Source organism: Colletotrichum fioriniae (assembly GCF_027942845.1).
Source record: "Colletotrichum fioriniae strain IMI 355084 chromosome Unknown scaffold_12, whole genome shotgun sequence".
NCBI classification, from domain to species: Eukaryota; Fungi; Ascomycota; class Sordariomycetes; order Glomerellales; family Glomerellaceae; genus Colletotrichum; species Colletotrichum fioriniae.
In genome coordinates, this window is record NW_027076848.1 from 1,577,205 (window position 1) to 1,591,852 (window position 14,648).

The following is a 14,648-nucleotide window of genomic DNA, read 5'->3' on the forward strand; positions in this document are numbered from 1 at the left end:
ATCCAGGCAACACCGGGCTTGGAAGTGGAAAATGTGTAATAATGTGCGAAAAGAAAAAGTCATGTTCTTATTATATGGATATCTCTAATACTACAATTCAAAAAACCTCATCAGTGCCTCGCACCCTCACCGTTGACAACCTTGTCAACGTTGCGATGAGTGCCCCTGGTGGGCGCACCGTTATTCTCCGTCAGACTCTGGCACGTTGTAACGTCAATGCCATTGGCGAACTTGTTCTTCTTCTCCCTTGCAAAGCCGTTGTGTGTGCCGTTAAAAGTCAAGTTGGCAATGCTCTCGTACCCCTTGATACCAGTGCTCTTCTCCAACCTCTCGGCAATCTCGGGGTCGACCTCCCTAAAGATGGCAATCTGCTTCTTCAAAGGCTCCGGATTCTTGCAAAGCTCCATCTTACCCGTGACGTTGTTGATGAATCGCTCACGGGCATCCTCGTCCCAGACCTTCTGCCATAGGGCGCGCGGCGCGACAAAATCCTCCGGTCTGATCTCAGAAAGGAAGGTGATGGCCTGCCCTGTGAAATGACCATGCGTCTTGTCCAGGTCGACTGTGCGGGCCTTGAACTGAACGGGATCGATGGAGCTGAGATAGTTAGGGCGTGCACCTTGGTTGAAGAACGCCATGGCACCGTCGCGCTGGAAGTTGGCCATCTTGTGGGCAGTCTTGGGTGCGTTGACGGGAAGTTGCTGGTAGTTTACGCCGATGCGGTGGCGGTGGGTATCAGGGTAGGAGAACAGACGGGACTGGAGGACCGGATCGGCGGAGGGCTCGATGCCGGGGGGCATGTGCGAGGGGTTGAAAGCAACCTGCTCAACCTCGGCGAAGTAGTTCTGGGGGTTCTCGTTCAGAGTAAACTCTCCCACCCTGCGAAGGGGGTATTTGCCCTGAGGCCAGACGTGCGTGAGATCAAAGACGTTGATCTTGTCGTTCTCCCACGCGTCCTCTGCCTCCTTGGGTGTCATGGTCTGGATCTCGACTGACCACTTGGGGTAGTCACCGTTCTGGATGGCCTCGAAGAGATCCTTGCCGGAGTAGTCAGCTGACTTGGTAAGGGAATCCTCCTGTGTGATGAACTTGGTGCCCTGCTGAGACTTCATGTGAATCTGGGCGTAGACCCATGATCCGTCCTTGTTGACGAGCTTCATCGTGTGGCCAGCATAGCCGTGCATGAAGCGGTAGCCATCAGGAATTCCGCGGTCACCCATCAAGATCATGACTTGGTGAATTGACTCGGGATTCTCGCTCAAATAGTTCCAGAACTGTAATGGTATGTTAGCAAGGGCAGCTTTGTGCGATGACAAGATCCAAACATACCATGAACGAGTCATCCATGTGGTTAAGATGCGTCTGCGGGTCGCGCTTCTGCGTGTGGATGAACATGGGGAACTTGGCAGGGTCTCGCAAGAAGAAGACAGGCGTGTTGTTCGCCACCATATCCCAGTTTCCATCCTCTGTTCTGAACTTGACAGAGAAACCTCTAGGGTCGCGGGCAAGATCTGGTGAACCAGACTCGCCGCCAACAGTCGAGAAGCGCACGGTGATGGGACACTTCTTGCCCTTGGTACCGAAGATATCGGCCTGCGTAAGCTCGGGGATCGGGTCCGTACACTCAAAAAAGCCATGAGCACCGCTGCCCTTGGCGTGCACGACACGCTCCGGAATGCGCTCACGGTCAAAGTGAGACAGGAGGTCGATCAGGTGGAAGTCCTGCAGCAGCAACGGGCCGTTCTCTCCACATCGCTGTGTCTCGTAAGGGTGAGGCATCGGAACGCCATTGCTGGTGCTGTAGATGGCTTCCTTGGAGGTCATCTGTCTGTCCTTCTCGTATGTGCTGAACTGGCCTGCCACGTGGGCTGCGAATGATGTATCGGTGGAACCCATATTGAATGTCTTTTGGGCAGTTTCAATGGGATGTTTGATGATTCTTTGAACAGTCTCCATGAGATTCAGAAAGTGTTGACAGAGGTCTTATACCAGAGAGACGCATGGGGAGCTGTGCCGCCACCCGCTGGTGCTTGGGCATTTTATGTGGAGGGGCTCGAACGGGCAAACACAAAAAAAAAAGTGTCATCAAAACTCAATGCCATGACGCAGTTCTGGAGGAACAATACCGTCACTCATGTTGGACGAATCACACACTGCAGATTACTACGTCCAAGCAGTCTGAAGACGGGGAGGAGTGTCTGTCACTCCCATGTCTGTCGTAGCGGCATGGGGAACGACGGAACTAGGCCATACCCGCATTAGCACCCGCTCTCCAAGAGGCGGGTCGCAGGAATCGATGACGCTTGGTACGGAGCCTCCTTGGCCTCTCGACTTTTCGATTTTTCGTCTTTTCGCCTTTTCGACTCTGGGTTACGGTCCTAGTTCGGGGATAACTCTGTGGTAACGAAGGCCATTCAGTGGTATGAATGGATATCACGCAAATGCCCCGATAGCCTGGCGCTGAAGTCAATTGGCTACTTAGAGTCTTCGAATGGACATTGGGGGGTCGAAGGAGCCGCGGAATTCAGACCTGAAGACAAGATGTTACGGAAGACCAGAACTGCGGGGGCCAAGGGGCAACAGCCTAACTAAGACGATTGAGACCATCAAGCAAACACCGGCACTTGTTTGAAGCAGTCCAAGATGCAACCGCTACCAAGACTCCGGAGATCTAGCTCCGGAAGAGACCAGACGCCATCCCAGATTCCCATCTTCCATGAATGGTAATCATCCAAATTCGATATTTGGTGGTTAGCTTACAGATACTAGGTAGTAGTGTGCTAGGGGAATCCCAGATTCGGGGCAAAAGCACCGATCCGCATGAACGCAATCGATGATGTATGCGAACAGCCCGCTGATGTCATGAAGCAGAAGGCCGAGCCAAGACCGATGACAGGTGCTCCACCCCCGCCGTGACCTTGGCCGGCGAACGCAGATCTAGGTCACTTTTGAAGGCTTTGGTGATGAGGCAAAAGGTCTAGAACATGGTATGGTCGGCGATGCGGCACACGATGAATTTGATGGTACTGTCTGAGTAAAAACCGTTGAATAATGACTTTAAATCCTTTTGTCCGTTTTTATGTACACCCGTCCCGGCGATAATTGTTTTGAAATCCGCAATATACCAACGCAATCAGACTCACCAGCATCGCTCGTCCAGGTCTTCTATGGCGCACCGTCTGAGGCGCACCAACGATTTTAAATGCTAAACGACGCCGCATATGAGTTCAAATGAGAGAGACTTTTACGAGAGGAAACCCTTTTCATCTTATTTTTCATCTGCTCTGGCGGAAAGTCGTAGAAAATTTGAACCAGTGAGTTTCATCTTCACTCATCAATCATGACGTCCGATGAGGGAGTGCTGCCAAATTTCGGCACTCATTCATGTCACCACCGATTGCTCAATTTGATTCAATGTTTTCTTCAATCGCCTCATCTTCGACCCGCGTACTGTTAAGAGGCGGGTAATGGGCTAGCAAAAGGATGCCTACAGCAACGACGGCGAGAGCCTATGCAGCGATTAGGTCACAAGCATAAAAAAAAAAGATGAAACTCATTTGTAAGTACTCACTGCATTGACGAAGAATGTAAGATTCGGCTTGCCCATCTCAGAGAGGGTGGCAAATATGAAGCCAAAGATACCCTGCGTCGTCAGAGTCGCTGCGCTCTCGACTAGGGTGATGGCGCTCAGTGCGTCTTGACGCATGTGCGGCGGGCACATCTCTGTGATGACGCCCTTTGCAGCGGGGGCCGATCCGGATGCAAATGGCAGCAGGAAAGCGGCTACGAATGAAGACAATTAGCATCTTGTTCTGGTTTCCGTACTCTAGGTCAAGTGAAGAGGAAAAACTGGTTTACTCACCAGCATAAACGTGCCAGCCCTCCGTCGCCCAAGCCGCGAGGGACGTGACGATGCCATCCACCACCAAGCTCCACCTTAGGAAGGACAGGTCAAAGGTGCTATCCTCGTCCTCCTCTTCAGGCGGCGCCTTTGTTGGCTCGGAAGCGTTCATCAGGCCGGGTGCAGGGTCCATGTCTTCGGGGTGAGTGGGGATGACGCTCCGTTCCTCCTGAGTGAGCGTTTTTTGCAAAGCTCCCGCGTGAGATGACGAGGCGAACCATCTGCGTCCGCTGTCGATGATTTCCGGGAAGATGAACATCAAGAAGATGCCGCGGATCCAAGAGTTACCGGACATGAGGATACCGTTCTCCGTCGTGCCAAAGTTGAAGCGGGAGGTGGCGTACATCTGGATGAGGATGGGGGCATAACCCGTGGCAAACTGAGGCCCCGTTAGTGATATTGTACAGGGACTGAAGCCGCAGTTGCATGCAAGGCATCATGAAATAGTAGACTTACCACGCCAAAGAAGATGCCTAGGGCAAGGAAGACGAGGCCATAGTTCTTGATAATCTTGCCAGATTCAAGGCGGTACTTTGACGGCATAAGCACCTTGATAGGACCTAGGAAACCAGAAGCGCCGGGCGTTGTCTTGCCGTCCGTCTCTTCGGTCTCTTCTGGGGGTGCTGGCCAGAATATGGCGCCGTAGGTCGTTGCAAAGGCAAAGCAGCCGATGGCAACGACGAAGGGACTGGTGATGCCGAACACATCACCCAAAACACCACCGACTAATGGCTCGTTAGCACAGGAGAAGAAGAAGCAAGAAAAAGAGTGCTGACCTACGCAAGTAGCCTATGGCGGTACCGATCATGACTGCACCCTGCAGCCGACCAAAGACGCCGGTATGCTTTCTTCTTTCGACAACCTCCGCAATTGCCGTGTTCAGAACTAGCCTTGAGTACAATTGTATCAGTGCCCGGACTCATCTTAGTCACCGTCCTGCACTTACATGTAACCCCTCGGCCCGCCAAAGATGCCAATGAGTTGCGTGTACTGCATCATGTCAATTCCCTTTTGCGCGCCCTGCGACACGGCGAGGACCTGGCACGAGACGCGAATGCCGAGCAGGCCGGTCTGGCTGATGAGGGCCCAGCGGGTGCCCCAGCGCTTGATAAGGTCGCCGCAGATGAAGAGGTTGAGGATGCCGCAGACGGAGGTGGTCATGCCGAGGATGGAGACTTGCGTGGCCGTGTTTGCATCGATCTCACGGCGGTGGCACATTTCCGAGGCGGGGCCGTCGTAGGGCGCGTGAGACTTGTAGTATGTCTCGCATGCCATTACACGGAAGACGTAGATGATGCTGTGGGTTCCCTGTCAGTTTCCATTACCATGGTACACATCCCCGGCATCATAATACACATGTATGAGGATAGAAGGGGTGGACTTGTGCGCACGGAACTTGGGTGAGGCCTAGTGTCAGTGAGACGAGGAAGCCGGCGAAGAGGATACGGTTTGCGGGTGACCAGAGGCCGCGACCGACCCGCTTCACGGCCCCGGCGCCGGATTTGATTTTGAGGAGGGGCGTCCGTTCATCTGCATCGGCGGCCATCGGAACTGGTGGTGGGTGTGTGTGTGGATAGGATACGGTCACAGAGAGAGGAGGGGGCTCTTAGGTTTGCGAAGAATCACGCCTTTCGTCCAATAAAGTGTTTGTTTATGAGGCTCAACTCTAAAGATCTGGTAGAACTAGGAAGGTCGGTTGAACGTTTCGCAGGGTGGGAAGGGGGAAGGACAGGATGGGAGAGTCGAGGAGAGGGGTTCAAAATGGAAACAAATGGTGACAAAGCCGAACTGGGCTGAATTGGGGGAGGCATAAAGCGATTAAAGGTCACTGGTGACTAGGGGGGTAGAAGGTGTGGTAAGAAAAAAATCGAGTGAGAGTTGTATGGGTTTTCCTGCGAGTTCCCCGGATTGCTGGGATGTTTGTTGCTGCTGGACCGTTTTACCGAAAAAGACGTGCGGAATCCCCGCTATTTCGTCAGGAAAATGATGGGCCTTCCACCTTTGGGTTCTTATGAAGAGGAACTTTGGTGGAGCACCACAGAGTCCTGACCGGTCACCGGTGTTGGTTGACGGACGGAGTAGTGCCGGGAGTGTGAGTGAGTGAGACTGTGGGTGTGGCGGAAGAGGATAGCAGTCGGTAAAGGCAACAGATAGCCGCAAGAATGACTCTTACTGACTGGTTAGAGCATGCAAAGACCTTTGGTTTCGGTTGGCTGCGCCCACCATGTGTGGTAATTTGGTGTGTGTGAGAACTGCAAACTCATCTGCAAGAGAGCCGATGAGATGGAGGGGGGGAAGGGCGGCCGCCGATCCAGGAGCCGAGCGCGGCCTTTGGGTTGCCGACCCGGAGTGGAGATGGTGGGGTCCCGGATAGCTTCACGGGTGCTGATAGGTCCGAGATAAAGTTATCGGAGTCTAGACCCGTTGGACCGGCGCAGGACCGGAGCTTGTCCGGGAATGCGCTGCTTATCGTCGGCCTGGAGCTGCCGAGGGGGCCGGCCGACTCCGGCCTTACACCTACTTACCTTGCTAGTACATTATGAGCCTCTTGAATCTCTTGAGCGTACGGATAGATGGAATAACTTTTATTCTCAGTTAAGCAAAAGGCTCAGAGTAGACAGCTATATGTGATACAAGATAATCCTCGGAAAATGATACCCAATGCTCATGCTCATACTCATCCTCGTAGCTCACTCAGACCTCAAAGCAAAGGATGCTCTAGCACAAGCTTCCCAAACTTGCCCTGGTCAGCAACCTTCTTCACCTCCTTCAGCGCTTCCTCCGCACTCCCCTTGAACACATCCACCACGGGAATCGAGAACTTTGTGCCGTAATTCTCAACAGACCACATCAACGCCCTCCACATCCTCCCCCAATCCTCCAGCCGCGCCGGTATCGTGACGACAGGACCACCGCCCAGCTGTAACGTAATCTCCGTGTTCGCTGACGCCAGCGGCATCTTGATCCTCCCATCCGGCTTCGCCACGACGGACAGAACAATGGCGTCCTCATCGACACAAGCCTCCGTCTGTGCCGCCGAGTTGACCTCACCCTTGGAACCCGCACAATCGGCAGCGTACCGGATCGGCCCCGCTCCAGCCTCCTCTGCCGCCTTCTTGATCTGGGAAATCACGTTTGGGGCGTTGTAGTCGAAGCAGCGCGTAGCCCCCATCTCGGTGAGCATCTCGTGCCTCCCCGGCGACGCGGTGACGAAAATGGGGCTCGCGCCGCTCTCCCGCGCTAACTGCAGCATGCAGATTCCGACGCTGGCTGATGCGCCCCAAATAAGCAGCGGACCAGCCTTGAACCCTTCCTTTGCCTTTTCCTCTGGCAGAGGATAGCCGAAAATATTGTACAGCCCGTCGGCGGCCGTGGTCAGCACCACCGTGAGACTCGCGGCGTGTGTCTGGGGCAGGTTATCAGGGACCTTGAAGAGCATGTCGATCGGACAGCTTAGGTACTCCTGGTGCGCGCCGTGTCTCATCGGTTTGCCCATACCCGTGGGTACGTAGCCGGCCACCAGGTCGTCAGGCTTGAAGGCGGACGATGCATTCTCGCCGGCGGCCCGAACGACGCGGCCGCAAAAGTCGTAGCCGAGGGTGACTGAGCGGATGCCAATGTGTGGTGCGTGTTTAACGTCGGCGGGGTTCACGCCTGAGTAGAGCACCTTGACTAGAACCTCGCCGTCTACGGGGTCGGGTATGGGGAGGTTGCGGATGACTGAGAAGTTGCAGTCTTCGTCGACGTAGAGCGCCGGTGCTGTTGATGTTGGTTTGCTGCTCATTGTGAGGTTTCGTCTTCTACTATCCTGGTGGAGTTTGACTTTGGCTGCCCGCCATAATTATTACACAGCAGACCAGACGCATCTTATGCATTCACTTGTGGCCGTGGTCAGAACACTTCAAACATGGGAATTGACACAGTTAGCTGCCCCCTTTCGCTAGCGTCCACTTCTCCGGGTGGCGAGCCCCTCGTAAATTCGGGCATACGGTGGGAGGTGGGCGGCTGAATAAAGATGAACGGAGCTCTTGGGAGGAATTACGGACGAAATACGGCCGTCTCGGACAAGTTGCCCGATTTATTCATCGGCCACCGGAACGTTCCTAACGCCCGAGGTCGCCGGGACCCATCTCCAGACTCTGCCGGGCGGGGGTGTTAGCGCACAGTTGACGTGCCTCGGGTGATCAGCAGGGCCAAATGGCGGGGAAGAACTCAAACATATGTGACATGGATATGTCCAGGCCCTTTCCGACGTCTCGCATGGCATAGGCAGACCGTAGGGCTACATGACAATACGGCCCGGGTTGAGTCCAATAAGTGCGAGACCCTCGGACCTACCCAGGCGAATATTGCCCCAAGAGGGCGAAAATGGCAATGTTATTGGCCCGTAGACAAGTAGAAATCTGCCGTGGAGCCATGCCGGTGAAAGGGGCCGTGTTTGTGGGCGTTCACGACGATCTGTAATCAGGCATTGAGTCAAATCCGAGGATTTAGAGAGTCCCTTGAGATGTGAAGAATGCCGGGTGGCTCGGATTTATGATGGTCTCTACAATATCAATATAACAGACATGCGAAGCTGCCATCAAAGACGCGATAAGTCTGGTGCTAGACAAACATTGTACCTGCATTATCGGGCAGTTATCTCTGCGAGTTTGTCAGATTAAGACCCAGCAACGATGGCGCCACTCATCGTCAACAACATCGAAGTCATCCAAACCCCTACCAACCCACCGGCATGGCCAGTTCCCAAGGAGCCTTCCCGCGTGGAGCTCTCAGCCGGAAGTCAAAAGACCCAAGAGCATCGTCCGCTCCCGTGCGACGTCATCCTTGAACGGGACCAGCCGTTGACGCTGCGCGATGGGATCCGCATCCGCGTTGACATCTTTCGGCCGAAGACGGACGAGAAGGTCCCCGCCATTCTGATGTGGTCGCCCTACGGAAAGACCGACACGGGTACGGCCCAATATGATGCCGATTGCGTTGTTGCGGATCAGGTACTGACATTGTTTCCTAGGCACTTTGAATCTTCACGCAGTTCCTCTGCGGTGTGGCGTTCCCTTGAGCAAACTGTCGGGTTACGAGTCGTTTGAAGGGTAGGCTCTCCCTTCCATGTACCCTTAGCATTAGACTTCAAGACTGACTTGCCTCCAAGACTCGACCCCGCTGAATGGGTACCGAAAGGCTATGCCATCATCAACGCGGACGCCAGAGGATGTGGTGACTCTGAAGGCGACATGAGGTCGTGGGGTACCCCAGAGGGCCAGGACGGCCACGACGCCATTGAAAGCATCGCGAAGCTGCCCTGGTGCACAGGCAAGGTCGCCATGGCGGGCAACTCGTGGCTTGCGCTGTGTCAGTGGTACATTGCCGCAGAGAGGCCGCCTCACCTGGCGTGTATTGCCCCTCTGGAGGGTGCGAGCGATCACATGCGCGAGAGTCTATGCCGCGGCGGGATTCCGTCGATTGGCTTCGGGTCAATGATTAACAATGTCGTTCGCGGTACGTTATGCAACTATTCCTCTTTATTTGACTCGGCTAACTGTGCGATAGGTCGTGGTCGACAAGAGAACAGCGTCGAGATGCTGCTCAAGCACGGGCAGGGTCTCAGAGCGTACTGGGATGACAAGAGGGCCCGCATGGATAGGATCGAGGTCCCGGCCTACATCTTGGGCAGCTATTCGACAATGCTTCACACCATTGGAAGCTTCAGAGGCTTCGAGGAGATCTCTCATCAAAACAAATGGTTTGTCCAATGCGCCGCCTGTATGACGGTCCGCTGACTTCCACCAGGATGGTAACCCATGCTACGCAAGAGTGGTACGACTTATACAGCCAAGAACGCACCGACGACTTGCAAAAGTTCTTTGACCGCTACATGAAAGGCATCGACAACGGATGGGAAAAGACTTCGCCGGTAAGGTTGGCCGTGTTAGGTTACAATAAGCCGCCCGCCATCGACCTCCCCTTTAACTCCCTTCCTTGGCTATCACCCAGCGCCACGAACACGAAACTCCAGCGTCTTTACTTGGGTGCCGACAAAACTCTGCAGCAATCCAACGATAACGGTGCTACAACTCTGGGCTACGAGGGCACGGAAACCGTGGTCTTCACGCACACGTTTTCCAAGTCCATGAAGCTGTTAGGCCCAACCAAGCTCGTGGTCCACGTCTCTTGCCCCTCCGCCACAAACTTTGACGTCTACGCCCAGCTCCGAAAGCGAGATGCCAGCGGAACAGACCTAGAGCATGTGAATATTCCCTTCGAGTCACTGCCCGTATCCGACCCCAAGGAGGTCCCCAACATTAACCCGCTCAAGTATCTGGGACCGAGCGGCAGGCTCCGCGCCTCCAAGCGCAAGGTCGCGCCGGAGCTGTCACCCAACTACTGGCAGACACTGGCCCACGATGAAGACATTGAGGTCAAGGCGGGGGAGATAGTCCAGATGGAGGTCTGGATATGGCCCACTGCCATCCAGTTTGATGCCGGGGAGCAGTTGGCGCTTAAGATTACTGGCTCTGATAGCCTGGTATTGCCAGAGTTCGAGTTCCTGGCCGAGCAGCCGGCGGATGCTGCTGCTCAGGTTGTGCATTTTGGTGCAGAGTATGAGAACTACTTGGAGGGGCATTGGCATGATTGAAGGGCTGGAAATCATGAAGCCCGGTAGGCCGTGGTTGTTGTACACAGCAGTCATCAAAGCCATAGTTGTTTGATCAAGTGTATTGAGTTCATACCATTACAAAGCCCTACTCCAGTGCCTGAAGGAACTTGGCAAAGTCCAACGTTCCAAGACCAGTCGCCGGATCCCACCCAGCAGTCGCAGACCATCCGCTCTCAACCTTGGTTCCATAAGAGCAACTTCCGCTAGACCCGCTCGTGACATCGTTGATGGCAGAACGAACCTTATCAGAGTACAGCAGCGGGTTCAGGAATCCCAAAGCAGGCTTACCCTCCCTCATTCGCTTATCATTAGCGAGGGCAATCATCGCAGCAACGACGGGCGTGCTGGCGCTCGTCCCCTTCTGCGTCCAACCAGGCTGCATCAAGAACCGGGACCCAATGGCTGAGATATCCGGGCTACCCCGGCCATTCGCCGCGTACCAGCCCGCATGAGACCCGTTAATGCCGGCAATGTACGCCTTGGCGGCGGACTCCTGCCACGCCGGACGCTCAAAGTACTCGCTGAAGCCGCCGGAGCTGTACCACGCAGGCTCCGTCGGCGCGTAGTTGCCCGTCGCGCCGACGCCCGTGACCCAGGGACAGTCGACAGGGAATGTTGGGATGAACTTTGTCGTGTTCTTGCCATCGTTGGAGATGCAATCTCCCGAACCGATGCCTGCTGCGCCACCGTCGCCGGTAGCTACCAGAACAGAAACGCCGCGGGCGGCGACTTGCATGAAGAGGTCGCAGACGCGGCGGGCATACGGCCGCGGAATGAGCTGCTCGTCGTCGGTGTAGGAGATGGAGATGACATCCGGGATGGTCTCCCGTGCGAGCAGAGCCTCGAGGAACTCGATCCAGGGCTCGTGGGCGCTGTCCTTGGGGTCTCTTTCTTTGCCATCGGGCCCGATTTCGGGGCCGCGGCCGCCAGTGGAGAAGTAGGTTACGTTCATCGGCTGGATGAAGGGCATGCTGTATTGGATATCCAGCAGAGCCTCGACGCCGTTGCCTTCGGTGGTGTCGCTGCCGCCGTTGATGGATTCCACGGTGAGGTTGTACTTTGGCGAGAAGGAGGTCGCATTTCGGCGGGGGCTGTAGGATGCCAGGAATGCTTGGAGAGTGGGAACATTGGGATACTGCTCCAGGAAGCCGGCGATGCCAAAGTCTGTGGGTGATGGGCCGTTTGGCGGGCTGTAGTTGATGTTGTAGAGGTCTACGATGCAGTCGGGGGTGGTGTAGTCCCAGCAGCTTCGAGGCACTGTCATGTGTCAGTGGTGTCTAAGGAACCTGGCCATAAAGATTCGCCGTGAACTCACTCGTGCTTTGTCGTTTCACTTTGCCCGACTCCCTCGCCTTGATCTGTCGTCTAGGCGGCTTGCTCACGAACTGAGTGACCGGGAAGACAAAGTCGACAACCTCTGAGACCTGGCTGGGAAGAGTGTACTCCTTGGCCCGCAACACAGCCTTCTCGCTCTTATACTGATACTTGGAGAAATTGCAACCTAACAAGCGATTCGCTTTACCAACGGTGGTGTTCATGCGGACCCAAGGACCGTCCTGAACAAAGTTCCGAATGTCATGGGCAGAAAGCCAAGTTGCGACAACAACATAGGCATCGGCGTTCGGCTCCTGGAACATCTTCAACAGGTCGCGGGATACATGTGAGCCATACTCTGCATGGTTCGGGTCGCTGGTCACCTCGAGACGTGCCTTGAGCTCCGATAAGCCGGGCTGCTTCAACGCGACGGAAAGCTGGATCGTGTTGAGGTCATCGGCCGCAGCGACATGCCGCCAGTCCTGCGGAAGCTGCTTCACGACCTCGTGAACTGCATGGCCGCTCGTGGTCGGTTGACTGAGAGCGAAGCTGCTCAGAAGTAGAGTTGAAACTGACGATAGCCTCATCTTCTTTGTCTCGTTTGCTGGCAAGCGTGTGGGAGCGTGTCGAGTCTCACTCTCTGCTACGGTCTGCTTGGACTTGCAGTGTCACTTCATCTAATACCAACAGCCAGCCTTCATGGGCCGGGACAAGCTTTTCGGCAACCCGCCCGTATCACTCGACCCGCTGCTTGGCGATGAAGAACATCTAAGGTAGGATTTGACATCATCGTGGACTGTTTCCCCGTCCAGGGGTACCCATGCAACAAGGCTTTCGAAAAGGTGAAATCTCCGCCAAAAAGCTCGTATCCAAAAGATCGGACGACTGCCGAATCCCGGTAGAACAAGTCAAAAAGAACACAATCGTCACAACGGGGCCAACCGTCGGCCCTACCGCCCTGGGTTCAACCCAAAATACTAGACGAAGCTTGATGACGGTTCGGCGCATTGAGCCAATCTCGCTTTGGCTCGACAATAAGAAAGCCGTTGATCTCCACCAACTAACGTCCACTGCGACCCCATATCAGCACTTTATTCAATGCCTGTCACAATCTTAATACGAAAAAGATTCTTCTCACGGCTCCCACCGGCGTTAGCGGCAGCGATTCTTCAGGGGTTGCTTCGGAGCGATCATGGCCAAGCCGGGACTCGAGGCTGCGTGAACCTGCTTTCTCCGGAAACTCGCCCGAATATCCCTCGGTCTCGCGGGTCATAAGTCATCGGAAATTCTTAAAAGTTAGTATCCGAAAATAGCATTCGCATGCCCCCGGTCGTGATCTTCCCCGCCATGAACTTACATGGACTAGGAGCCCGTGGTCACAACACCGCTCGACGATAAGAGAACGTGAACCCTCACCCTGGGATTGAGCCTCTCTTCCACCGCGCATCTCAGTCACTCGCTCAAGCTCACCCCTACCGACAAGATGCTCGCCCAGTCCCTCGTCATGACGGCCCTGGCCAACGGCGCCCTCGCGGCCATCCCCACCGTCAGCATTCCTCTGCACTACTACTATGGCGGCGGCCACAAGATCGCTACGAACCTGGTAAACTCGGCCGCAAACACCTCGGTGGAGGTCGTCTTCGACCAGGGCTCCGAGAACTTCTGGGTCTTTGGCCCGGACGCCATCAACAACTGGGGCTGCACCGGCTTCTTCTGCCAAGGCCAGTGCAACGCCACGGCCGAACCCTTCTACGACTATCCTCACAGCACGACGGCCAAGAAGCCCGAGACCTTCGTGACGCAGTATGCTTATGGCGGCTACACCAAGATCGTCCAGGGCAAGGAGAGCGTCAACGACACGTTCCTCTTTGCTGGCGACGCCGGCCTCACGTCAAAGGTGGACGCCCGCGTTGCTATTGCCAACTACATGCAGCAGCGTCTGTTGGACGGAGGCCAGTGCAAGCCGGCCCCATATGACCTCGGCATCTTCGGCGTCGCGCCCTTCTACCGCACCGCGGAGTGGAACACCACCGGCCCTCACGTCCGTCAGGATCTCCTCGAGAAGGGAGCCATTAGCGCGCCCGTCCAGAGCATCTGGTTCGATGAGGCCCCCGCCGACTGGAAGGGCACCTTCACAGGCAACGCCGTCTTCGGCGCCATTGACCTGTCCAAGTTCACGGGTGACCTCGTCCGGGTGCCTCTCGTCCAGAACGACGGCCTTGGTGCCACAGTCGGATACTTCGTCTCTCCCCCCACCGTCAAGGTCAAGAACGTCACCATCGATAAGTCGGAGGTCACCACAAAGTCCTGCATGATCGACTCTGGCACCCAGATCAACGACCTGCCCGTCGGTGATGCTGGCCTTGCGGCCTTGTTCGCCGCCGCCGGACTCACCCGTGATTCCATCGGCCACGTCTCCTACAACGGCAGCTGCGACTCTGTCCCCAAGGACCTCACCATCGATCTCGAGTTTGCCGGTGCCGATGGTAAGAGCGTCACCATCAAGACTCCTATCCGTAACTACATCCGCAATAACGCGGATGCCGAAGCTGGGCTCTGCGCACTGAACATTGATACCGGCGCCTGCATGCTTGGTGCTCCATTCGCCACCTCTGCCTTCTTCGCTGCCGATGACGCCAAGGGCGAGATTGCGTTAGCACAGGGTGGTATCTCGAAGAGAGGTAGCAGGGCGGATGATGCTTCTCTGTCTCTTACTATTCCTTGAGCACGGAAGCGGTCGCGTGGATAATAAATCAATAATCATTAATCGTTGAA

The 14,648-nt window shown here is 55.4% G+C and overlaps 6 protein-coding genes across 6 annotated transcripts; 2 read left to right on the forward strand and 4 right to left on the reverse strand.

Annotated features, from left to right (window-relative positions):
- Positions 1-110: 110 nt before the first annotated feature.
- On the reverse strand, positions 111-1,896 carry N0V96_009653 (uncharacterized protein; the record flags this gene model as incomplete). Its single annotated transcript, XM_053190325.1, has 2 exons — positions 111-1,274; positions 1,330-1,896. The coding sequence occupies 2 exons, from the start codon at positions 1,894-1,896 to the stop codon at positions 111-113; spliced, it is 1,731 nt and encodes a 576-aa protein (XP_053052255.1).
- A 1,505-nt stretch (positions 1,897-3,401) lies between these two features.
- N0V96_009654 (uncharacterized protein) lies at positions 3,402-5,447 on the reverse strand (the record flags this gene model as incomplete). Its single annotated transcript, XM_053190326.1, has 7 exons — positions 3,402-3,509; positions 3,572-3,783; positions 3,863-4,280; positions 4,358-4,626; positions 4,682-4,791; positions 4,848-5,198; positions 5,293-5,447. The coding sequence occupies 7 exons, from the start codon at positions 5,445-5,447 to the stop codon at positions 3,402-3,404; spliced, it is 1,623 nt and encodes a 540-aa protein (XP_053052256.1).
- Positions 5,448-6,602: 1,155 nt separating this feature from the next.
- On the reverse strand, positions 6,603-7,685 carry N0V96_009655 (uncharacterized protein; the record flags this gene model as incomplete). Its single annotated transcript, XM_053190327.1, has 1 exon — positions 6,603-7,685. The coding sequence occupies one exon, from the start codon at positions 7,683-7,685 to the stop codon at positions 6,603-6,605; it is 1,083 nt and encodes a 360-aa protein (XP_053052257.1).
- Positions 7,686-8,577: 892 nt separating this feature from the next.
- N0V96_009656 (uncharacterized protein) lies at positions 8,578-10,538 on the forward strand (the record flags this gene model as incomplete). Its single annotated transcript, XM_065758707.1, has 5 exons — positions 8,578-8,854; positions 8,916-8,994; positions 9,054-9,400; positions 9,452-9,644; positions 9,692-10,538. 5 exons carry the CDS (start codon positions 8,578-8,580, stop codon positions 10,536-10,538), a joined length of 1,743 nt encoding a protein of 580 aa, XP_065612772.1.
- Positions 10,539-10,644: 106 nt separating this feature from the next.
- N0V96_009657 (uncharacterized protein) lies at positions 10,645-12,460 on the reverse strand (the record flags this gene model as incomplete). Its single annotated transcript, XM_053190329.2, has 2 exons — positions 10,645-11,816; positions 11,875-12,460. 2 exons carry the CDS (start codon positions 12,458-12,460, stop codon positions 10,645-10,647), a joined length of 1,758 nt encoding a protein of 585 aa, XP_053052259.2.
- An 896-nt stretch (positions 12,461-13,356) lies between these two features.
- On the forward strand, positions 13,357-14,598 carry N0V96_009658 (uncharacterized protein; the record flags this gene model as incomplete). Its single annotated transcript, XM_053190330.1, has 1 exon — positions 13,357-14,598. The coding sequence occupies one exon, from the start codon at positions 13,357-13,359 to the stop codon at positions 14,596-14,598; it is 1,242 nt and encodes a 413-aa protein (XP_053052260.1).
- Positions 14,599-14,648: the final 50 nt, after the last annotated feature.